The 24,534-nt window shown below is 53.1% G+C and overlaps 1 protein-coding gene across 4 annotated transcripts in view; it reads left to right on the top strand.

Moving 5' to 3' along the window:
• Window positions 1–24,534, top strand: part of TRAIP (TRAF interacting protein) — a 62,609-nt gene that overhangs the window by 26,666 nt on the left and 11,409 nt on the right. For all 4 annotated transcript variants that reach the window (XM_029912659.1, XM_024193685.3, XM_029912658.1 and 1 more), the window contains 6 exons: window positions 334–461; window positions 3,338–3,432; window positions 4,123–4,236; window positions 11,039–11,126; window positions 13,192–13,281; window positions 13,552–13,640. In XM_029912659.1, the coding sequence (XP_029768519.1) occupies window positions 334–461; window positions 3,338–3,432; window positions 4,123–4,236; window positions 11,039–11,126; window positions 13,192–13,281; window positions 13,552–13,640 (604 nt within the window). The remainder of the gene's footprint in view (window positions 1–333; window positions 462–3,337; window positions 3,433–4,122; window positions 4,237–11,038; window positions 11,127–13,191; window positions 13,282–13,551; window positions 13,641–24,534) is intronic.

Genomic DNA, 24,534 nt, shown 5'->3' with positions numbered 1-24,534 from the left:
TTGCCTTTGGGAGCAGCTGGGGGATAGCGCATGATAGTTATCTCAGTCCACATTGACTGGGCAAGCTAGGGCTGGGCCATTTCTTGATTGGTAAAGAAATGTTTAAAGTCTACTGGTGCTGGGTGCAGGGATTGCTTAGCACAGGTCCTGTCTGACACATTGCATTCAGTGGGGAGGGGGTCTGATGGGAAATGACTAAATCTCTGAGAGTTTCTCAATCTGAATTTATGTATCCTGTCTGTCACTCTGGCTGCATATCTGCCCTCAGATCCATGGGTCTCAGGGCTGCCCAGGGCAAGGCATTCCAAGTGCTATGTGAGCATTTCCTTTCAGAGAAGGAGAAGCGAGACTGCCAGTCTATCATAGACACACTGAGGGAGACTGTGGATGTTCACAACGCCACCATCGAGTCGCTCCAGAAAGCCCTGTGTGAGACAGAGATGCTGTGTTCCACTCTCAAGGTACCTTCCTCCATGGGCAGCGTACATCTGATCTTCCCCATTTCTGGCTAGGGTTACAGACTCACTGGCTCTTCCTCTGGGTCACACTGTCCTCAGGCCTATGCAGAGAGGACAGGTGGCTCTGCGCTCGGAGGTCTAAGTTCTGTTCCTGGCTCTGAAACCAGCTTCCTGGACCCCATCTCTCCAGATGTGAAGTGGAAGAAGAGCAATGGGGCTGCGTTCCCATTTAAGACACTCCTTTAACCTTGTCTGAGCTCCTTGAGGAGGTGGTGCTATAGAAGAGCCAAGGGGGCAAAGGGGTAAGGTTCTCTAGGGTAGCAGTGCTATTTCAAGGCGATGCCTTTCAGTTCTAACACACATCACCCTGGGACAGTAATTTCCTGAGGTACCTCCCTTGGACCCGTGCACCTTGGAAGAGGTGAGATATTGGGGAAACAATACACTTATTGAATGAATCTAAAGCAGTTGGAGTACTTGACATGTTATGACATTGGGTCTTCTCTGTGCTTAGCCTAAGCGATTTGTGGCTGGGGTGGCTTGTTAGAATCCTGCTTAAAAACAGCATTCCGCTCAAGGCCAGGGAATGAGGGTCTGGCTTGTTGATGCAGTGTCAGTATTGCTCTTCCATCGCATCAGTGTGAATGCTCTCTTAGGGAGCGAGACCCTAGCTTCTGTTGAGGACTGACACTAGTGCCCTGCATTAAATCTTTCTGTAGGCCTGGTGGGGTTCAGTGTGAATTAGTTAATGTTAATTAGTGATTTCTGCCTCCACCCAGGCAAGTTAATTGAAATGTACAGAGAGAAAGTTGCTGGGTTGGACCAACCATTGTGCTGCTGTCAAGCCACTAACAGGAAATAATCTGTTTGTGTGTGTCTATATGTATATAGTCATAACTCATGAGTGAATAAACTAGGACAGGGATGGGATGGCCACTTCCCTGTGATGCCCCCCAGGGAAACTGGTCTAACTTAATCATAGTGATTGGTCTTAGCTGCTGCTTGATTGAGATGATAGTGCCATAAATACCACGTATTGGGGGTGCACTTTGCCACCGAGTAAGATGTGCTTCACCAACTGTGAGTGCGGAGCTGCATTCTTAATGCACCTAGGTTAAACAGAAGAAAAAAGGTGAAACTGTGAAAATCACTCTTCACCCCAAGGGTACCTTGTCCCTTTTTCCCTGACTTTCATATTTTTCAGTAGTTTTATAGGTCGCTGGGGTGTCCCAATGAACAGAATTTCTCTGTGAGGCTTATTAGCATTTCCTGGTCATGCAAACACTTCAGTTGCTGTAAAACTCTAAATCGGGGTGTGCTGTTGCAGCTAATACAAATGAGCCCTTCCCAAGATGATTTTGCTTTAGGTGATTGGGTTTGCTGCTAGGTTTCCACACACCCCCTCTCCTGGGCTTTCCCTACCCGAGATTCAAGGGGAGACTCATAACCTATCTTTCCTCTGACTGTAATTGCTCTCTGACATGTGTGAAAGCCCCTCCAGTGTAATCTGGGAACGTTGGAAGAAAAGGCATCATGCTCATTGCGTTTTCTCCTCTTGAAAGTGTCTGAGATCTCCCAGCAGAGTTCTGTGCACTGTTTCTCCTCAGACTGTTTAAAGCATAAGGCTTGGAGCCTCTGCTATGCTGTTGCAGGCCTTTCTAGCCATGGCAGAGGCCAAATTCACCAGCTTCAAGCCGGACCTTTCTTCCGCTAGCACCGCATCAGTTACTGATGAACCTGCTTGGTGCCTCGGGACCACAGTTGGATGCCAGAGGGGCAAATGTGGTCGCGTTGGCAGTTCTGGCCAGGGAGTCAGAGAACCGTGTATCATGCCAGTTTAGAGCAGTGCGAGGGAAGTGGAAACAGTAGTGCAAATGTGGTGGAGAGAGCTGGCCAGGAGCGGCAAAAGGTGGCACTGGTATGAGAAAGGTAACCATCCTAGCCAGGCAAGGTGAGACCTTGCAGAGGGACAGCGGCATCTCAGGCCTCCTTTTTTATGTAGTAACATGGTGAGCCAGTGGGAGGGTCTGAGACTGAATGCATATTAAACCCCTCCAGCTTCTGCCGAGAGGAGAGGACACTGTCTTTGGCCAATCTTCTCTCTGGAGTCAAATCAAACAGTGTCTCATTGGAAAGCAGTCAGGAACCTTTGAAGCTGATACATTAAACTGTCCAGGCAGATCAAAGCTTAGGGAATGAATACAGGTGAACTGAAAGGTTGTTAAAACCATCTGATCCCCATTGGAGCCCCTTATATACAGTAATATTCAGTTGATCCTGCACAGGCCATGTCCTACTGCCAGTCATTTTGAGAATACCAGAAAACCAGGCAGCACCTTCAGACAGCTCCAGATGCCCCTCCAGTGTAATCTGATGGAGATGGACTATGTTGGGTTTGTCTTGGTAAAGTGTCTGAGAACTCCCAGCAAAGCCCCATGCAGGATTACTTCTCACATCTGGTAACAGATGGCAGTTCAGCAAAATGGGAGGGTTAGTGCAGAGGGAACAGGGAGTGTCTGAATGGGGAGAAGGCTGCAGTAACTGGAGACTCTTTCCTGTGGGGCTTTGTCGCTTCTGAACACGGAAGGAGAGGGTCACATATGACTCTCCACAAATAATCCTAGTGGGAGCAATGGAATTGGGCAGTTCATGGACTGAAGTATCTGATGGCCAGCACTGAGAATTTGCCATGTGTTGGGAGCTGAGTGGGAACCTATGGGCACCTTGCTCCTGGGCTGTTAAAGATGGTGAGAGCTTTGAGGAGCCTGACTGCTGAGCAGGTTGTGCAGGTATTTCAATGCACACGTGCTAGCTATATGTCTCCATAGGAGTCCCTATCTCCCATTCTAACTGCACAAATGTGCCTATCTCTGTCTCAGAAACAAATGACGTACCTGGAGCAGCAGCAGGAAGAAACCAAAGGTGCAAAAGAGGAGGCCCGAAGGCTGAGAAATAAACTGAAAACCATGGAGAGGTTAGATACAGGGCCTCTGCTGTGTATGTATATATGGGCTAGGGCAAGCATGCTGTTCAGTGGTCCGAGACACGTACTTACTTTCTTAGAGGTCTTGCGCAATAGTTCTGAATGCTACCAATGCAGAGCTACTTGGGTTCAGCCTTAGTTCCTGGTGCAGATGGAAATGTCACTGCTGTTGCATTGTTGAGCTGGGGTTTGGGAACCTCCTGCATCAGTGCCGGTGTGTCCTCATTGGTCCTGACCTGTCCAAACTCATCACCACCTCTTCCCACCCCAGCACCTCCAGGCAGTTATTTGCTCCCTAAACAATAACATTTGGCACTGGGAGCTTGGCTTACAGGTGGGGTAACCAAGGCATGTAGATATTGATGTGAATTGCCCAGGGACAATGACAAGGAATAGAGCACAGGAGTTCTGACTCCCAGCCTGGTGCTCAATCCACTATAGCACAACTGCCTTCCCCCCCCCCCCCGCTAATTGCTAAGCCATTGCTGCCCCACTGTTCCTCCCAAATAGCCCAGCTCACTGAGGGGCAGCTAGTGGGCAGCTGTAGCTTCCATCCCAGTGTGTCACTGCAGTAGGGGATCAGCACACTAGTGGCCCAGGTAATGACCCAGCACTCCAGCTCCTTTCCCAGCTCCACTCTTCATGGCTGCGTGGGAACCTGACAGGACGTGTCTGTTTCAGGATTGAGATGCTCCTGCAGAGCCAGCGCCCGGAAGTGGAGGAGATGATCCGTGATATGGGAATAGGGCAGGCAGCAGTGGAACAGCTTGCAGTCTACTGCGTCTCACTGAAAAAGTAGGTGCTGAAAACTTGGCAGTAGACTTGTTTGTTCCATCTCTTTGATATGTATATATAGAGCTCCCCCTGCAGGGTACTGGAGAAAAGTACAATGGTTTAGCTGCTGTGACTGCCTGTTTGTTACTACACTGGGCTTTGACTGACAGAATCAAGGCGACTTAGATTGGAGGCTGCCACTCAGAAATTCTTCCACTGATCCTGTGGACATATGCATTGCTATAGGAACAGCTTTCAGAGCAGTTCAGTGCACCTAGGTGGTGATTATTGGATGGCAGTTGAGGGAACAAACCATTGACATACTCCTGGGGATGGTGGCACAATCCCTGAATTTCTCATTTATGTGGCACATAGTACTTGATAGCAGTGCTGCTATGGCTCCGATTGTTCAGCTTCCAAGTTTTTGCCATACTTCTCTGCGCTGGCTCCAGCTCCTACACAGAGATCCTTCTGCTCATGCGTCTTCGCCGCATCTTCGCCAGCTCCAATCTAATGGCAATTCAGTGATCGCGATTTTATATGGCGCTGCCAGGCAGAATGATTGCACCTGCATTGTAATCGGTAATGAGCTTGCATGGCAAATATCCCTAAGTGCCTCTGAACTTCACTTCTTAACCAGTATTACATGCGCCCCTTCAGAAAGGAGGCTGCGTGGCCCCCCAGATCACATCCCCTTTCCATTTTGCAGTCAGGGACTTTCGTTTTTGCCCCTTCCAGTCACTTGAGCGCAGTCTCCATCTAAGCCTGTTCTCTGACCTGCCCAGTGCTGTGCTGGTGGTTGCCATGCTGCAGTTTAGCGTTTGTTTATCCAGCGTTGGCTTCTCCCCAGTGGGGACTCTTGTATAAACAGCCTTGCACCTAAAGTAGTTCTTTGAGTGATTGCTCATGTGTATGCCACAATAGGTGTGCGTGCTCACCACATGCACCAGTGCCAGAAGTTTTTCCCCTAGCAGTACCCGTAGGAGAGCGCCCCTAGCAACCCCTGGAATGGCGCCTCTATGGCACGGTATAAGGAGCGCTACGCGCTCCCCTCACCCTCAGTTCCTTCTTGCCGCCAGTGAAGGTGCATCAGAACTGCTCTGCTCCAGCTTGTCTGCAGCTTTCCTCTAGAACTCTTGTTCGTAGTAGTAATACCTGTAGGTGAAGTAGTTCAGATTAGTGTTAGTTTAGTTTAGTGTGCCCCGGGCTTTGTCGTGCGACACTTGCAGGCGGCCGATGCCAGTGAGTGACCCGCACGTGGACTGTTTACGCTGTCTGGGGGAAACCCATCTCAGTGATCGCGGCAAGATTTGCAGATCTTTCAAGCCTCGGACCAAGAAAGAAAGAGGCATTCGGCTCTGAGCCATTCTGATGGAGTCTGTGTTGACCCCGACTCCGGTGCGCTGCTCCGAGTTGGCACTGGGTACAGCGGCGTCGGTGCGTGGCGACCCCTTCCACGAGTCAGCACCGCTCCCCACCTGCAGGGCACGCCAAGAAGGCTAAGAAGAGGTCTTCTCTGCCGAGGCACCGGAGCAAGACTGGGGGAGAGAGTAGACCCATGTTGGGCAGTTCTCAGTCCCTGTTGGCCTCCGACTCCGCCACTGTTGGCTCCCCAGTCCAGAGGCAAGCCACCGCTTGGATCGCCGCAGTCGCCTCCTGGTCGGTACCATTTGCGGTCGAGGGAATGTTCCTGACGCCGTTTGCTGCTCAGCGACCATCCCGTGCGTAGTCCATGCCGGTCACCGTCGACCCCCACCAGGTTGTCTGGCTGGGTTCCGACTGACAGGGGTTCCAGGCACCGCTCCACCTTGAGGGACCGTAGACCTTGCGAAAGGAGCAGGCCCTGTCAAGACCAAGACAGACTGCACTGGAGGTCCTCATCTCTGAGAGGCTACCGTAGCCCGTCGCAATGCAGGTGTCAACGCCGTTTCCATTCTTCATCTCGCTCCAGGACACCACTGCGGCACCGCTCCCGCAGTCCCAAGTGTCGATTGCCGGCGCCTCACCAGCGCGGATCCGTCTGCCAGAGCTTATCGCGAAGCAGCTGCTACTGGCGGTACCGTTCCTCTACGTCGGGATTACGGTCTCGTGGTTGGCACCGTTCCCGACACCACCGCTTCTCCCAGTCCAGGGACAGCGGCCCCCCTTCGTAGTTGTCAGTCGATGGGACAGGCTAGTCAGGCTGAACAGCCTGCTCCGCTGGTGCCACAGCAAGTGCAGTGGCACTGAGCTCCTTGGCCGGCACCATAGTACCAATGGGCCCCGTGGCCCCCAACGCAGCTCCCGGTAGGGGCTCGCTCAGTGGCCGGAGCATCAGAACGACCATCAGCCTCCCTTTCCCAGTTTCCCAGAAAGGAGTCGGTGGGACATGCATCTTCAGTTCCGTGCCCGGAGGGCGACCAAGTGGTAGGACCTCCGGTACCAGTGGGTACGCAGAATACCGCGCCTGCATCCTCACCCTCCCCTGATGAGGCGATTACGGCCTCTCCTCCCTCTGTTCCGCAGGAGGACTCTAAGGCCCACCAGGAACTATTGAAAAGGGTGGCATCAAGCCTCAACCTTCAGGCTGAAGAGGTGGAGGAACCCTCAGGCTCCCTCTTCAATGTCCTATCGGCCTCGGTACCGGGCAGGGTGGCCCTTCCACTCCACGAAGAGGTGGCAAACCCCAGCTTTCTTGCCCCCCATCTCTAAGAGGACAGAACGGAAGTACTTTGTGCCCTCCAAGGGGCATGAATACCTGTACACCCACCCTGCCCCCAACTCCCTGGTGGTCAAGTCGATCAACCACAGGGAAAGGCAGGGCCAACCAGCCCCTACTCTGAAAAATAAACACTCAAGGAGGCTGGACTTATTTGGGGGAGAGGTTTATTCGTCCTCGAGTTTCCAGTTAAGGGTGGTGAACCATCAGGCTCTCCTGAGTCGGTATGAGTTCAATTTGTGGGCCTCTCTACCCAAATTCGAGGACTCCCTCCAGGAGCGTTACAGGAAGGAGTTCAAAGCTCTGATGGAGGAGGGTACAGCGGCTGCCAGGGCAACCCTGCAGGCGGCGTCAGATGCTGTGGATACGGCTGCAAGGTACATGGCCTCCGCGATGTCCATGCGAAGGGCATGGTGGCTCCTGCTGCCTGGGCTGTCCAGTGAGGCGCAGAACTCCTTGCAGGACCTCCCGTTTGATGGCAAGGCCTGTTTGTGGAACAGACAGACGTGAAGTTGCATGGCCTGAAAGATTCCCACACTACGCTCAAGACACTTGGCCTCTATGTCCCAGCTCCGGCTAGGCCCAAGTTTAAGCCTCAGCAGGCTCTCACCCAGGCCACCCAATCTAAATACGAGCCCCTTTATAAAAAGTCACAGGACTATAAGAAATGCCCACAGAGGCAGTCCCGGTCTGCCCCCCCCCCCCCCCCCGGGTCCTCCAAGGGTAAACAGGCGGGGAAACGTCAGTTTTGACGGGACACCCGGAGGTGACCTACCAGTTCACACCAGGGATCCACCCACAATAAAGCTTCCCTTCTCCACCCAGTTGTTTGCTTTTCTCCCGGAGTGGTCGCGGCTGACTTCATACCGTTGGGTGCTCAACACCCGTATCCCAGGGCTACACCCTCCAGTTTTCCTCTACCCCACCCAACCACCCTCTGCCCCCATCTCTTCTGGGGGACCCCTCTCACCAGGCCCTGCTAGAGCAGGAGGTGGGGCGGCTCCTTGGCTTAGGAGCGGTGGAAGTGGTGCCAGCGGAGTTCAAACGCAAGGGGTACTACTCCCGCTATTTCCTTATCCCAAAAGCCAAAGGGGCACTCAGGCCCATCCCGGACCTCCGAGGCCTGAACCAGTACATGGTAAAGCTCAAGTTTCACATGGTCTCTCTGGCCTCAATCATCCCTTCCCTGGATCCCAGGGACTGGTACGCCGCCCTCGATCTGCAGGACATGACTTCCACATTCATATATTTGAGGGGCACAGGCGCTTCCTCCGTTTCACAGTTGGGCAGGAGCACTACCAATTTACGGTCCTCCCGTTTGGCCTGTCCACTGCTCCCAGGGTATTCAGAAAGTGCATGTCTGTTGTGGCAGCCTACCTCAGACATCGTGGGGTCCAAATCTTCCCCTATTTGGATGACTGACTGGTCAAGGGCATCTCCTGTTCGCAGGTGTGGGATCACGTGGCACTCCTGTTCACGTGCGCCACACTGGGCCTGTTGGTGAACGACACCAGGGCCATGTTAGTCCCGGTACAGCGCAGAGAGTTTATTGGGGCAGTCCTGGACACGACGTTGGCCAGTGCCTCCCTCCCACCGGACAAATTCGAGACCCTGAAAGGGCTCATTGACACAGTCACAAAGTTTCCCATGACGACAGCCAGAGCGTGTTTCCAGCTCCTGGGTCACGGGTCGGCGTGCACATATGTGGTTCGCAATGCCAGACTCAGGATGAGGCCTCTCCAGCTCTGGTTGGTCTCGGTGTTCTCCCAGGCCAGAGACAGGATGGACAAGGTCCTCACTGTGCTCGAGCCGATGATCGTCTCCCTACAATTGTGGTCCTCCCTGGAGAACATGCTCCCCGGGGTCCCGTTCAGGGGCAGGCCACCGACGGTGGAGCTGGTGTCCGACGCATCAGACCTGGGGTGGGGAGCCCATGTGCGGGACGATCAGACCCAAGGTCTGTGGTCTGCGCAGGACCTTGCCCTGTATATAAACGTCAAGGAGCTCAGGGCTGTCCGGCTGGCGTGCATGGCCTTCCGCTCGCACCTGGAGGGTATAGTGGTCAGGGTTCTCACAGACAACACGGCCTCGATGTTTTGCATCGAAAGGGAAGGCAGGGCCCGCTCCTCTGCCAGGAAGCCCTCAGGCTGTGTGACTTCTGTATCGCCCACGATATTTGCCTACAGGCCTACCACCTACCGGACGCCCGGAACTCATGGGCGGATCGCCTGAGCCGAGACTTCTCCTCTCAGCACAAGTGGTCTCTACACCTAGAGGTAGTGCACAGACTTTTCCAAGAGTGGGAAACTCCTCGGGTGGACCTGTTCACGACCCGGCAGAACCGCCGGTGTCCCCGGTTCTGCTCCAAGCGGGGGCTGGGAGTGGGCGCTATCTCCGATGCCTTCCTACTATCCTGGTCAGGCCAACTTCTCTATGTCTTCCCCCCGATCCCACTGATCGGTCAGGTCCTGGAAAAATTAAAGACAGACAAGGCCCGGATCCTCCTGATTGCCCCGGTGTGGCCCAGGCAACATTGGTACGGGACCCTCATGAGCCTGGCGGTCGCCCCGCCGTTGCCGACCTGCCGAGACCTGCTCTCCCAGGACCTGCTCTCCTCCACCCCAACCTAGCGGCACTCCACCTCACAGCATAGCTGCTCAATGGTTAGGCCAGGAGAAAAGGACGTGCTCAGAAGGGGTTCAGGCATCCTCTTGGAAAGCAGGCGACCCTCCACGCGTCGAGCCTACTTGGCAAAGTGGTCTTGGTTTTCCTGATGGGCGTCTGAACGAGGCGTTTCCCCCGTGGTTGCCCCGATCCAGCTCATTTTAGACTACCTCCTTCACCTTAGAGCCCAGGGCCTGGCGCCCTCGTCCTTCAAGGTGCACTTGGCAACCATATCGGCCTTCCACCCACAGGGGCACACCACAGGGGCACACGGTATTCTCCCATGCTATGACTGGCCGATTCCTTAAGGGATTGGATCGTCTCTTCCCGTACATTAGTCACCCCTTTGAGCCGTTAGCTACATGCTCCTGGTCGCACTTCTCATGGAAGGTAGCCTTCCTGGTGGCGATCACGTCTGCTAGACGGGTCTCAGAACTCAGGGCCCTGACCTCCGAGCCCCCGTACACGGTGTTTCATACGGATAAGGTCCAGCTCCGCCCACATCCTTCATTACTCCTGAAGGTGGTCTCCGCCTACCACATGGGTCAGGACATTTTCCTGCCAGTCCTCTGCCCCAAGCCCTATGCGTCCAGTGAGGAACGCCGCCTCCACGCACTTCACATGAGACGGGCTCTGGCCTTTTACCTGGAACGGACTTAGCCTTTCAGGAAGTCTTTGCAGCTGTTCATCGCCTTGGCTGAATGCATGAGGGGTTTGGTTGACCGATCTCCACTCAGAGGCTCTCCAACTGGATCACCTCGTGAATCCGTACCTGTTATGACCTTACGGGAATCTCTCCGCCATCTATTGTGAGGGCACTCAACTAGGGCGCAAACTTCGTCGGCTGCCTTTTTAGCCCATGTCCCCGTTCAGGACATTTGCAGGGCTGTCACATGGTCTTCAGTTCACACATTCACCTCGCAGTATGCGATCGTCTCCCAAACCAGGGAAGATGCCGAGTTCGGCAGGGCTGTGCTCTGTCCCGAGAGTTTGTGAACTCCTACCTACCTCCAACAGATATAGCTTGGAATCACCTATTGTGGAATACCCATGAGCAATCAGTCGCAGAAGAAAAGACAGTTACCTTTTCCGTAACTGGTGTTCTTCGAGATGTGTTGCTCATGTCTATTCCACATCCTGCCCTTCTTCCCCTCTGTCGGAGTTGTCTGGCAAGAAAGAACTGAGGGTGGGGGGAGCGCGCAGCATAGAGGTGCCACTCAAGGGGTTGCTAGGGGTGCTCCCCTACAAGTACTGCTAGGAGGAAAACTTCTGGTACCGGTGCACACCTATTGTGGAATAGACATGAGCAACACATCTTGAACACCAGTTACGGAAAAGGTAACTCTTTTCTGCAGCCGTGGAGCTGTGAATCGGGTATCTGCAGGCAGCATGTGATCACTGACTCCGGTTAAGAACTCTATCTCAAAAGCCCAGAGTGATTGTAGTTTGGGCTCTTTCCAGGGAATATGAAAATTTGAAAGAGGCTCGGAAGGCGTCTAGTGAGTTGACTGAGAAGCTGAAAAAGGAGCTGTTTTCTGCCAATAATAAGGTAAGGAAAGTGCAGGGAGTTGCACATCAAAGGTGTCTGGGTGGTCTCTGTTCTGTACGTGTCCAACCATAGCCTCTGCCCTTCACTCACAGTAAGTGCTGCTCCTGCCAGCCAGCTGTATCAGTTACTCTAGCCACTGCTTGGTAAACTGAAAAATTCGTCTGGTGCTTCCTTGTGCTTGGAGCACGTGTTTGAAGAGCCCCACTGATTGGTCAATCTGTTATCCTAAGCTGTCAATCTGTTATCCTAACCAGGTAAATCTCTCTCTTCTTTACAAGTCCAGAGCTTGTAAGAGAACAAATGCTATAACTAACCTCTGATGGAATGTTCTGCCCTCTTGTGTATACGGCATTTGTGCCCTGCAGCAAGCTACCATCCCTTCCCTATATAGCTCACTGTCTGAAATAGGTGCTGTTGCAAGGTGTGCTTGGGGGCTAAAGTGACATTGGTAATGTTAATTTGCTGTTGGGTATCCAAGCAGCCGTGGCCTTCCCAGCCCTGGTGATCTGGCAGGTCCTGTCCTGGCCAGTGGCATCCCTTGATAATTTGGTTGAGGTCTGTAGCTGCTGACCGAGACTGGAGGTGGGATTGAGTAGCGACTTGAAACTTGTACCCGACTGATGAAGAGGCACAGGGGGGAGTGCATTGCCAAATAGGAATCCCTCAGCCCTCCAATGGCAGCAGAGCAGATGTATTGTGATTTTGAGTGGCAGGGATTGAATACAAGCTGCCCTTGCCCAGGAGTAGCCAGGGGTATAGTCACCATACTACTGAAGTCCCATAATGTCATAGTCCATGGTCCTAGAACAGAACTACTTTCCTGAATTAGTGAAGTTGCAGTGACTGGCATGTTTGTGTTGTACTAATGCTGATGCAGCAAAGCTGCTGTCCCTGTGGGAGTGGTGAGGCCCCATCATCACCGTTGTCCAAGGTGGCAGTCCTGATTCCCTTTGATCTTATGTGTCTCAAATCCTGTGGAAACTCAAATGATTGAACCAAAGTGCAGCTGCTGCCACCCATGTGTTAAACCATGGAAAAGCTGTCACCATTGGGCCTGAAACCTCAGGAAATCACCTGTGAAACTTCTCTGCTGGAGGCTGGGTCTGAGATAAACCACCATGGGATTCCCAATGCAGGCAGCTTGAGGGAATGAACAGGCATGGCTTGCTTACTCAGGAGTACGCCCGTGATCCAGGCCAGTGGTTTTCAAACTTTTTTCCTCGTGACCCAGTTGAAGAAAAATTGATACCCATGACCAAACATAATTTATATCTTTTAACTAGCGTTTTCATAAAATCATAATATTGCAATACATTCCAGCTTAACCCACTTTACATAACTAACACTAGACACTAGCCTCAGTAAGCCTATTGTAAGGAGTGTGGGAGGTGGCCCAGGGTAGGGCAGAGGGTGGGATGCGGGGGTGAGGGGTTTAGGGTGGAGCTGGGGATGAGGGGTTCAAGGTGCAGGAGGGGGCTCAGGGTTGGGGCAGAGGGTTGGGATGCGGGGTGGTGAGGGCTCTGGTTGGGGGTGCGGGCTCTTCGGCCAGGGATGAGGAGTTTGGGGTGCAGGCAGTTAGCTCCGGGGGAGGGACCTGCGCCTCTGCCCCCTCTCTCTCTGTCTCTCGGCCGGCAGCACAGAGCTCCGGGGGAAGGGGCCCGTCTCCTGGCCTGGCATAGAGCTCCAGGACCAGGGGAGAGGCCCGCAGCAGCCCTGCAAGCCCCAACTTGCTCCCCTCCCCAGTTCCCCCCACACCCTACCTTTCTCCTCTCCAGGTCCCTGCTGCGGGGCCCTTTAGAGCTGCTGCGTGGCAACGATTGTTATAATTTAAATCAGCAGTGCCTGACATTCCACAACCCAGTACTAGTTCGCGACCTGTACTTTGAAAAACACTCATCTATGCGATCTAGAGTGGCTGCCCTGTGTCTCCACTATGGCGAGTTCAATTCTCAAACAGTAGGGCCTGAAAGTTAACTGGGAAAGATAGCTTGTGCTTACTGTATACCTGATATGTGGTTGGGATCTTTGCCTACCATTGCACTGTTGAATTGTTCTTACTCTGCAGCTGCAGAAAACATTCTTGGAGTTGGAGAAGATGAAGGAGGAGTTAAAAAGCACCCAGAAGGATCTGAGTAACGCAGACAAGGAGATTATGGTGAGATCCTCCACTCCTCAGCCTACAGTAGCTGGTAGCAGTCCATGGCCTACAGCTGCAGAGCCAGGACTTGTGCCAGCTCTAGCTGGACACCTAGCTCACTGTCCATACCTATTCTGTCGCCTCTCTCCTGATCCTGTTTGAGACTCTGTCTCTCCCCTGTGTTGCAGCCTGTGTGCTTTCCTGGGCAGGAGGATGCAAACTCTCTCTGGCACAGACTTCCCATTTCCTCATCTGTGCTCTGTTGTTGTTGTTTTTTCTTTTCTTCAGAGTTTGAAGAAGAAGATTGGAATCCTGCAGGAGACCCTGAAGGTGCCGTCTGTAACCAGCGAAACGCTCAGCCGACTGGTCTTCGAAAGGTTAGATGGATGTATTCCCTGGGAATCAGTATAGTCCACATAGAGGCATACTGGGTGCTCTACAGACAAGGATAGGGATGAGATCTTGGCTCCAAAGAGCCTTCCGCCTAAATTGGAACAGAAAGCTTGGGTGTGGGATGTAGCAGAAAGCTGTAGCTGAGGGTGAAGTGGGGCAGGCATTGTGGTAGCTTAACCTTTGTTCCCTTCAGGTGGCTCTGCACATTCACATTCCGTACTGCACTGTCTGTGATGCCTGACCTTGGAACCTTCTTCTAGCAGGGTCATCTAGAGCTCTCCCGCATCTCGTCCATCCTCTGTGTCACTGACATCCTGACGGCAAGACTGGATGGGGTGGAGCGCACTCACCACCTCACTTCCTTCCAACTCTGGGCCTGCATGGATGTGAACCTGGCCTGGCTCTTTGGAACCTGAGTCATTCTCTTTTAGAGAGCTAGTGTTAGCTTTGTACTATAGTGAGTGTGTTTCACAGGTCTGGTGGACTCAAAGAAGCAGAGGTGGTTGGGATTTAGGAGGTGCATTTCCTGCCCAGCTGGCTTCTCAGCATCTGACAATCACATGTGTTCCCTGGGAGAAGGGTGCTCGCTTTCTGAGTGTTTGACTTGTCAGACCTTCGCTCTCAGAGCCCTCAAGAACAGGGAGACTTGTTTGTAGCTCCTCCTTGTCAAGGAAGCTCTCCATGCTAGACCCTTTGGATCCCATCACTCCTCAGATCCAGGGTCTAAGAAACCGGTTTTTGCTCCTCTCACTTTCAGTGGCTCCCAGTGATCGAAGATTTCCAAGAGGCCACAGACCGTCGGGGCCAGATTGGGTTCCCGCAGCTCCCTCAGTCAAGCCTCCGAGGCTATGCATGTCCATACCGAAGACCACACAGTCAGATCCAACTGCCCTAATTCTGGAAGAGAGTTCGAGAGACAGTTCGGCCACCCTCACTGGTCCCGTACCTAGTGCCTTGTAGATACCCAACCCCCATGGCACTCCTCCTGCTGCAAGACCAAGGTCAGTTCTGAACTCCACTTTCAGATCCAGGAAGATGGATTCGATTGGTGTGTCAGAATCAGGGCCATTGATGCTTTCATTTCCGTCTGTCCCATCACCGAAGGAAAAGAGGCATAGGGACAAAATGGCCACTGCATCAAACTTTCAGATCCGTCTGATTCTCTCAAGACCACTACAGTTCCAAAGCTGTGGCTTCAGTCTTGTGATAGGAAGAAGAGATCAGAGGGCGCTGCTGGTTCTTCCTGTGAACACCTTATGCTTCCTCCTTCTAGGACCCTTATAGGGTCACCACAAAGAACTGGATTTCCATACTCTCCTCCAGATCAGCCGTTATCCCATTCTATGTCTGATATGTCTGGATCTTTACCAGGAGGGAAATAGAGGAAGAATGCAGACACTTGTGGCTTAATTCATACCCTATAGTCCACCTCCAGCAGGCATGTTCCTGAACCCTAGTTGCTGGGGGAACTGGTTGTCCTGTGGCCCATCGCCTTATGGGGGGCTACCTCAGGACTTTTGCTATTATCATCTGTGTAGGCAGAGAGGTAATTTTTCTTCTGCAAAGGATCTGAGAGTCCAGAGATCCTCAGGCTGACACTACAGATGATGAGGCTGGAAATGCTGTCTGAGGAGGAAGATGAAGAGGTAGCTCCCTTCTTTGAGTAGTAGCATTTGGAAACAGATTATGAACCTGATTTATCACCAGATGAATGTGGGGGTGGCTTCAGCCTCCTCTCCTGAGGATGCTACACAGTGCCACAATTTAATGGATTGTATGGTATCCACTGTAAATTTTCCTGCAGTGGATGTGGAAGAGACTTCTCACCTTGTGTTTGATATCCTTTAATGCTACTTCAAGGAGTAGAATATCCCTACCTATCTTAGATGGTTTGCTACAGCTGGCTAAATCCATGTGGACTTTGTCTGCTGCTTGTCAGCCTGTTTCTGAGAGAGCTGACAAGTTGTATCAGATACCCTCTGAGGGGAGCTCCTACTTCCATACCCATCCTATCCCTAAGGGCAAGGCTAAGTCAACCTAAGTTACGCAACTCCAGCTATGTAAATAGCTGGAGTTGACATACCGTAGGTCAACTTATTGCAGTGTGTTGACGGGAGAGCAATCGGCAATTGAATTAGCAGGTCTTCACTAGACCCGCTAAATCAACTGCACATTGATCTCCCAGTAAGTGGAGACAAGCCCTAATTCACTGTTGGTGACTGCTGCCAGTCGCACGGCAAGATCTGGACAGCCACACTCCACCGCAGCCAACAAGGAAGGGGAAAGGATTGAGTCATTGGGGAGAAATGTTCTGTCCATCGTCCCTCAGTATTAGGGCGGCAAATTATCAGGCAGTCATGGCCCACTTACAGGAGAAGATGACACTGTTTTTACAAGTCTTACCTGATGACAGAATAAGGTTAGCAAATGCCATTTTAATGGAGGGCCAAAATGTAGCCACGCACTCCCTCTGGGCCTCCTTTGACTCTTCAAATTCTGCTCCCAGAGTACTGGCTTCTCCTGGGGCATTAGGAGGCATGCATGGCTTCGTTCGTCTCCTCTAGCTCTGGACACGAGGAGTAAGCTGGAGGATCTCCCCTTCAAAGAGGAGGGTCTTTTCAGAGAAAAGACAGCTGAACTGCTGGAAATCTAAAGGATGCGAGACTGACAGCCGTTTTCTGGGTTTGATTCCCTTCTGGACCTTCTTTCCAGTATGGGACATGTTAAAAGAACAGGCTGACCTAGAGGCGGATTGAGCAGACGGGCTTCAGTATTGGGGTACTTGTTCCCCTTGACCCAATTGTAGAGTAAGCACTGGATTAATTACAGCACATTCTTTTTATCTACATTAGTATGTAAATTCCTACATTTACTACAACACCCCCAAAACCCTTATGGAGTAATATGAACACCCATACAATGAATATTGATAACTCTATACTGAATATAATTATCCCCGCCCCGATTACTGTTTACAGTATTAGCATATTCTATAGATAATTTTTACTTTGAAGATACACTTCTTTGCTATAATTGCAGTCATGAACTCCCTGGATCAGCAGTTTGTAGGGCAGGGAGCAAGGGGCCATAACCCCGAATTCGCCTGTGTAGCTGGGAAAGGAAGGGAGGGGGAGATAACACTACTTTACCCAAAAGGTATTCTTTAGATCCCCACATTCCTCAGGCAGCTGTGACTTATCAAACCCTTAACAAGGAGAAGGGAAGGGAGAGTGGTAGCCCTAAATCGATCAAGCACAGAAAGATGCCTGCACTTCATCTATCAAGCGCAGAAGCGGTGCTTGCCCGTGCCTTTACTCCTTAATACCATTTCTGTTCACCAGCAGTTTCCCAGTTTTCTGCTTAACCCTTACATATCCCAACAGGACACAGTCCCATGCCAACCGTATTTTTCATCGAATCAGATACGTCAACCATGGCAACAGCCGGCAGCCTTCCAGAGTCAGCCTAGAAAGAGGCCTTTCAAACCAAGGTCTAGCTCTAACCAACCTGCTTCCTCATCCATGTCTTCAGCTCAGAACAAGTCTGAGTTTTGACGAGATGATTGAGAGTTAAGAACCAATCTACCCCCTTTTTTGGAGGCAAGCTATCCTACTTTCTCAATGCATGGAGGCAAATTACATCAGACCCCAATGGGTGCTAGAGAAAACAGAAAGGGGCTATGCCATATAATTCGAAAAATTGCCTCCCCCCACCCCTTTCCCCTACATTTCCCTCTTAAGGGTCCCTTCTCATGAGACTATTCTTCTTGCAGAAGTAGAAAAGTTGCATCTGATAGGAGCAGTCAAGGAGATCCCTGTATGTGTGAGGGGTCAGGGCTCTTATTCCTGTTACTTTCTGGTACAAAAAAGGATTGGGGGTGGGGGGGTCATCCAGTACTCCCCTGAAGGGATCTGAACAAGTACAGTTTTGGAAGCTTCAGTTCTGTATATTGACTTCAGCCTCCATAATCCCTTCTCTGTAGGTCATGGATTGGTTCACAGCTCTTGATTTAAAGGATGCATGTTTTCATATATTAATTCATAATAGTCATCACAAATACTTTTGTTTTGTGGTAGCCAGACACCACTTCCAGTATGAGGTGATAGAATTATAGAACATCAGGGTTGGAAAGGACCTCAGGAGGTCATCTACTCCAACCCCCTGCTCAAAGAAGGACCAATCCCCAACTAAATCATCCCAGCCAGGGCTTTGTCAAGCCTGACCTTAAAAACCTCTATGGAAGGAGATTCCACCACCTCCCTAGGTAACCCATTCCAGTGCTTCACCACCCTCCTAGTGAAAAAGTTTTTCCTAATATCCAACCTAAACCTCCCCCACTGCAACTTGAGACCATTACTCCTTGGTCTGTCATCTGCTACCACTGAGAACAGTCTAGATCCATCCTCTTTGGAACCCCCTTTCAGGTAGTTGAAAGCAGCTATCAAATCTGCCCTCATTCTTCTCTTCTGCAGACTAAATAATCCCAGTTCCCGCAGCCTCTCCTCGTAAATCATGTGCTCCAGCCCCCTAATCATTTTTGTTGCCCTCCGCTGGACTCTTTCCAATTTTTCCACATCCTTGTAGTGTGGGTCCCAAAACTGGACACAGTACTCCAGATGAGGCCTCACCAATGCTGAATAGAGGGGAATGATCACGTCCCTCGATCTGCTAGCAATGCTTCTACTTATACAGCCCAAAATGCCGTTAGCCTTCTTGGCAACAAGGGCACATTGTTGACTCTCATCCAGCTTCTCGTCCACTGTAACCACTGGGTCCTTTTCTGCAGAACTGCTGCCTAGCCACTCGGTCCCTAGTCTGTAGCAGTGCATGGGATTTTTCCATCCTAAGTGCAGGACTCTGCACTTGACCTTGTTGAACCTCATTAGATTTCTTTTGGCCCAATCCTCTAATTTGTCTAGGTCCCTCTGTATCCTATCCCTATCCTCCAGCGTATCTACCACTCCTCCCAGTTTAGTGTCATCTGCATACTTGCTGAGGGTGCAGTCCACGCCATCCTCCAGATCATTAATGAAGATATTGAACAAGACCGACCCTTGGGGCACTCCGCTTGATATGGGCTGCCAACTAGACATGGAGCCATTGATCACTAGCTGTTGAGCCTGATGATCTAGCCAGCTTTCTATCCACCTTATAGTCCATTTATCCAGCCCATACTTCTTTAACTTGCTGGCATTGGGTGCTTCCATTTGGCCTCTCCACAGTGCCCAGAGATTTTACAAAGAGCCTCTCTGTGGTAGCAGTTCACCTGGGAATCAGAGTATTTTTGTTTACCACTAGTCTTATCGGGAAAGAAGTCTGCAAATCAACATATTGGAATTGAGAGACTTGGTCCTCGCATCATTCCTCCCTTGCCTACAGGGCAGGGTTGTACAGATGGTGATGGACCATACAGCAATATCAACAAGTAGGGGGGTGCTCACTCTGCTCTCTTGTGTGTAGAGGCTATAAGTGTATGGGATTGGCGTATCCTTCACGATGTCTATTCTGTGGCCCTGCATCTGGCAGAGGAAAGCAATGTAGTCCCAGACTGTCTCAACAGAGGCAGCTCTCAGATGCATGAACAGTCCCTAAGGACCAGGTGGTTCGGACCATATTCTTCTTCAAGTGATTGCTCGTGTATTCCACAATAGGTGTACGTGCTCGCCACGTGCATCGGTGCCGGAAGTTTTTCCCCTAGCAGTACCCGTAGGGGAGCGCCCCTAGCAACCCCTGGAGTGGCGCCTCTATGGCGTGGTATAAGGGGCTCTGCACGCTCCCCTCGCCCTCAGTTCCTTCTTGTTGCCAGTGAGGGTGCATCGGAACTGCTCTGCTCCAGCTTGTCTGCAGCTTTCCTCTTGAACTGTTGTTCGTTCATAGTAGTAGTACCTGTAGGTGAAGTAGTTTAGATTAGTGTTAGTTTAGTTTAGTGCGCCCATGTCAGGGAATGCCCCGGGCTTTAAGTCGTGCGACACTTGCAGGTGGCCGATGCCAGTGAGTGACCCGCACGCGGACTGTTTACGCTGTCTGGGGGAAACCCATCTCAGCGATCGCTGCAAGATTTCCAGATCTTTCAAGCCTTGGACAAAGAAAGAAAGGAACATTCGGGTCCGAGCCATTCTGATGGAATGGGCGTTGACCCTGACTCCGGTGCACCGTTCCGAGTCGACACCGGGTACCACAGTGCATGGCAACCCTTTGGTGCCTTCCACCGGTCGGCACCACTCCCCGTCCATGGGGCACTCCAAGAAGGCTAAAAAGAGGTCGTCTCCACTGAGACACCGGAGCAAGACGGGAGGAGAGACTAGACCCACATTGGGCAGTTCTCAGTCCCTGTCGGCCTCCAGGCCTCCGACTCAGGTTGAGCCGAGTAGCCCAGCCCATTTGGCGCAGGCTTCCCCGGATGTCCGGGTGCCTTCCATGCCAGAGGCCCTGCAAGCGGCCCGGGACGTTATGTCTTTGCTGGTACCAGCGGTACAGCCACCATTGGCTCCCCGGTCCAGAGGCAAGCCACCGCTTGGATCTCTGCAGTCGCCTCCTGGTCGGTACCATTCGCGGTCGAGGGAACGTTCCCAACGCCGTTCACCACCCAGCGACCGTCCCGTGCGTAGTCCATGCCGGTGACCAGCGCCCCCCCCCCCCCACCAGGTTGTCTGACTGGGTTCCAACTGACAGGGGTTCCAGGCACCGCTCCGCTTTGAGGGACCGCAGACCATGCGAAGGGAGCGGGCCCCGTCGAGACCGAGACAAACAGCACCAGAAATCCTCATGTCCGAGAGGCTACCGTAGCCCGTTGCGATACGGGCGTCGACGCCGTTCCTGTTCTTTGTCTCGCTCCAGGACCGTGCCGTGGCATCGCTCCCGCAGTCCCGGGTGTCGATCGCCAGCACCTCGCCGTCGCAGATCTGCCCACCGGAGCCGATCGCGGAGCAGCTGCTACCGGCAGTACTGTTCCTCCACGTCAGGATCACGGTCTCATGGTCGGCACCGTTCCCAATGCCACCACTCCTCCCGGTCCAGGGACAGCGGCAGGTCGTACGCCAGCCCGGCCTCCCTTCGTAGTCGTCAGTCGATGGGACAAGCTAGTCAGGTTGAACAGCCTGCTTCGCCGGTGCCACAGCAGGTGCAGTGACACCGGGCTCCTTGGCCGCCACCGTGGTACCAATGGGCCCCATGGCCCCTGGTGAGGGCTCGCTCGGTGGCCAGAGCCTTGGAATGATCATTGGCCTCCCTTTCCCAGCCTCCCAGAAAGGAGTCAGTGGGGCATGCATCTTTGGTTCCATGCCCGGAGGGCGACCAAATGGTGGGACCTCCAGTACTGGTGGGTACGCAGAGTACCGCGCCTGCATCCTCACCCTCCCTTGATGAGGCGATTTACAGCCCCTCCTCCCTCTCTTCCGCAGGAGGACTCTAAGGCCCACCAGGAACTGTTGAAAAGGGTGGCATCAAGTCTCAACCTTCAGGCGGAGGAGGTGGAGGAACCCTCGAACTCCATCTTCAATGTCCTATCCGCCTCGGTACTGGGCAGGGTGGCCCTCCCATTCCACGAAGGGGTGGCAAAAATTTCAATTGCCTTGTGGTAAACCCCAGCTTTCTTGCCCCCCATCTCTAAGAGGGCAGAACGGAAGTACTTTATGCCCGCCAAGGGGCACGAATACCTGTACACCCACCCTGCCTCCAACTCCCTGGTGGTCGAGTCGGTCAACCACAGGGAGAGGCAGGGCCAACTAGCCCCTACTCCAAAAAATAAAGACTCAAGGAGGCTGGACTTATTTGGGAGAAAGGTTTATTCATCCTGAAAGTGTCCAGTAAGGGTGGTGAACCATCAGGCTCTTCTGGGTCCGTATGAGTTCAATTTGTGGAGTTCTCTACCCAAATTTGAGGACTCCCTCCAGGTGCATGACAAGAAGGAGTTCAAAGCTCTGATGGAGGAGGCTACAGTGGCTGCCAGGGCAACCCTGCAGGCAGCGTCAGATGCTGCGGATACAGCTGCAAGGTCCATGGCCTCTGCAGTGTCCATGAGAAGGGCATCGTGGCTCCTGCTGCCTGGGCTGTCCAGTGAGGCGCAGAACTCCTTGCAGGACCTCTGGTTCAATGGCAAGGCCCTGTTTGCAGAACAGACGGATGTGAAGTTTCACGGCCTGGAAGACTCCCGCACTACGCTTAAGACACTTAGCCTCTATGTCCCGGCTCCGGCTAGGTCCAAGTTTAAGCCTCAGCAGGCTCCCACCCAGGCCACCCACTCTAAATACGAGCCCCCTTATAAAAAGTCTTGGCACTATAAGAAATGTCCGCAGAGGCAGTCCCGGTCTGCCCCCCAGCCTGGGTCCTCCAAGGGTAAACAGGCGGGGAAACGTCAGTTTTGACGGGACGCCTGGGGGTGACCTACCAGTTCACACCAGGGATCCACCCACAATAAAGCTTCCCTTCTCCAACCGGTTGTGTGCTTTTCTCCCGGAGTGGTCGTGGCTGACTTCGGGCCGTTGGGTCCCCAACACCGTCTCCTTGGGCTACACCCTCCAGTTTACCTCCACCCCACCCAACCACCCTCCGCCCCCATCCCTCCTGGGGGGACCCTTCTCACGAGGCCCTGCTAGAGCAGGAGGTGGGGCAGCTCCTTGGCTTAGAGGCAGTGGAAGTGGTGCCAGTGGAGTTCAAATGCAAGCAGTACTATTCCCGCTATTTCCTTATCCCGAAAGCCAAAGGGGGACTCAGGCCCATCCTGGACCTCTGAGGCCTGAACCAGTACATGGTAAAGCTCAAGTTTCACATGGTCTCTCTGGCCTCCATCATCCCCTCCCTGGATCCCAGGGACTGGTATGCTGCCCTCGATCTGCAGGACGCATACTTCCACATTCATATATTTGAGGGGCACAGGCGCTTCCTCTGTTTCACGGTTGGGCAAGAGCACTACCAATTTACGGTCCTCCCATTTGGCCTGTCTACTGCTTCCAGGGTATTCACAAAGTGCATGTCGGTGGTGGCGGCCTACCTTAGACATCGTGGGGTCCAGATCTTCCCCTATCTGGACCACTGGCTGGTGCGGGATCACGTGGCGCTCCTCCGATCCACGTGCGCCACCCTGGGCCTGTTGGTGAATGACACCCATGTCCACGTTAATCCCGGTACAGTGCATAGAGTTTATCGGGGCAGTCCTCGACGCGACATCGGCCAGGGCCTCCCACCGGGCAGATTCAAGACCCTGAACGGGCTCATTGATAGTCACAAGGTTCCCCGTGACCTCAGCCAGAGCGTGTCTCCAGCTCCTGGGTCACATGTCGGCGTGCACATATGTGGTTCGCCACCCCAGACTCAGGATGCGGCCCCTCCAGCTCTGGTTGGCCTCAGTGTTCTCCCAGGCCAGAGACAGGATGGACAAGATCCTCACTGAGCCCAAGCCAGTGATCGCCTCCCTACAATGGTAGTCCTCCCTGGGTAACATGCTTCCCGGGGTCTTGTTCAGGGGCAGGCCCCTGTCAGTAGAGCTGATGTCTGACGCATCAGACCTGGGGTGGGGAGCCTATGTGGAGGACGTTCAGATCCAAGGTCTGTGGTCCGCACAGGACCTTGCCCTGCATATAAACATCAAGGAGCTCAGGGCGGTCCGGCTGGCGTGTGTGGCCTTCCATTCGCAACTGGAGGTCACGGTTCTCACGGACAACACAGCCTCGACTCTCCAACTGTCAGACCTGGGGTGGGGAGCCCATGTGGGGGACGTTCAGATCCAAGGTCTGTGGTCCGCGCAGGACCTTGCCCTGCATATAAACATCAAGGAGCTCAGGGCGGTCTGGCTGGCGTGTGTGGCCTTCCGTTTGCACCTGGAGGTCAGGGTTCTCACGGACAACACGGCCTCGATGTTTTACATCAACAGGCAAGGCAGGGCCTGCTCCTCTGCCAGGAAGCCCTCAGGCTGTGGGGCTTCTGTATAGCCTATGACATTTGCCTACAGGCCTACCACGTACTGGGCAGCCAGAACTCACGGACGGATTGCCTGAGCCAAGACTTCTCCTATCAGCACGAGTGGTCTCTACACCCAGAGGTGATGCTCAGACTTTTCCAAGAGTGGGGAACTCCCCAGGTGGACCTGTTCGCGACCCGGCAGAACTGCCGGTGTCCCCAGTTCTGCTCCATGGGGGGAGGGGTGTGGGCGCTATCTTCGATGCCTTCCTTCTATCCTGGTCAGGCCAGCTTCTCTGTGCCTTCCCCCCAATCCCACTGATCGGCAAAGTCCTGGAAAAGATAAAGACGGACAGGGCCCGGATCCTTCTGATTGCCCCGGCATGGCCCAGGCAACATTGGTACGGGACCCTCATGAGCCTGGCGGCCTCCCTGCCGTGGCCATTGCCGTCCCGCCTGGACCTGCTCGACCAGGACCAGAGCCATCTTCTCCACCCCAATCTAGTGGCACTTCACCTCACAGCGTGGCTACTCAATGATTAGGCCTGGAGGAAAGGACATGCTCGGAAGGCATTCAGTGCGTCCTCTTGGAAAGCAGGCAACCCTCCATGCGTCGAGCCTACTTGGCAAAGTGGTCTCGGTTTTCCTGGTGGGCGGCTGAGCAGGGCATCTCCCCCTTGGCTGCCCCAATCCAGCTCATTTTAGACTACCTCCTTCACCTTAGAGCCCAGGGCCTGGTGCCCTCATCCATCAAGGTGCACTTGGCGGCCATATCGGCTTTTCACTTGCTGGTGCAGGGGCACACAGTATTCTCCCATGCTATGACTGGCCGATTCCTTAAGGGTTTGGATCGTCTCTTCCCGTAGGTTAGGCCTCCAGTCCCGCAGTGGGACCTGAACTTGGTGCTGGCCCAGTTGACAGGTTCCCCCCTTTGAGCCACTAGCTACATGGTCCTGGTCGCACCTCTCATGGAAGGTAGCCTTC

The sequence above is a fragment of the Terrapene carolina genome, unplaced genomic scaffold (assembly GCF_002925995.2).
Source record: "Terrapene carolina triunguis isolate 2854851 unplaced genomic scaffold, T_m_triunguis-2.0 Scaffold235, whole genome shotgun sequence".
NCBI lineage: Eukaryota > Metazoa > Chordata > Testudines > Emydidae > Terrapene > Terrapene triunguis.
Note: the sequence above shows the minus strand (reverse complement) of the source record. Positions and strands in the feature narration are given on the sequence as shown.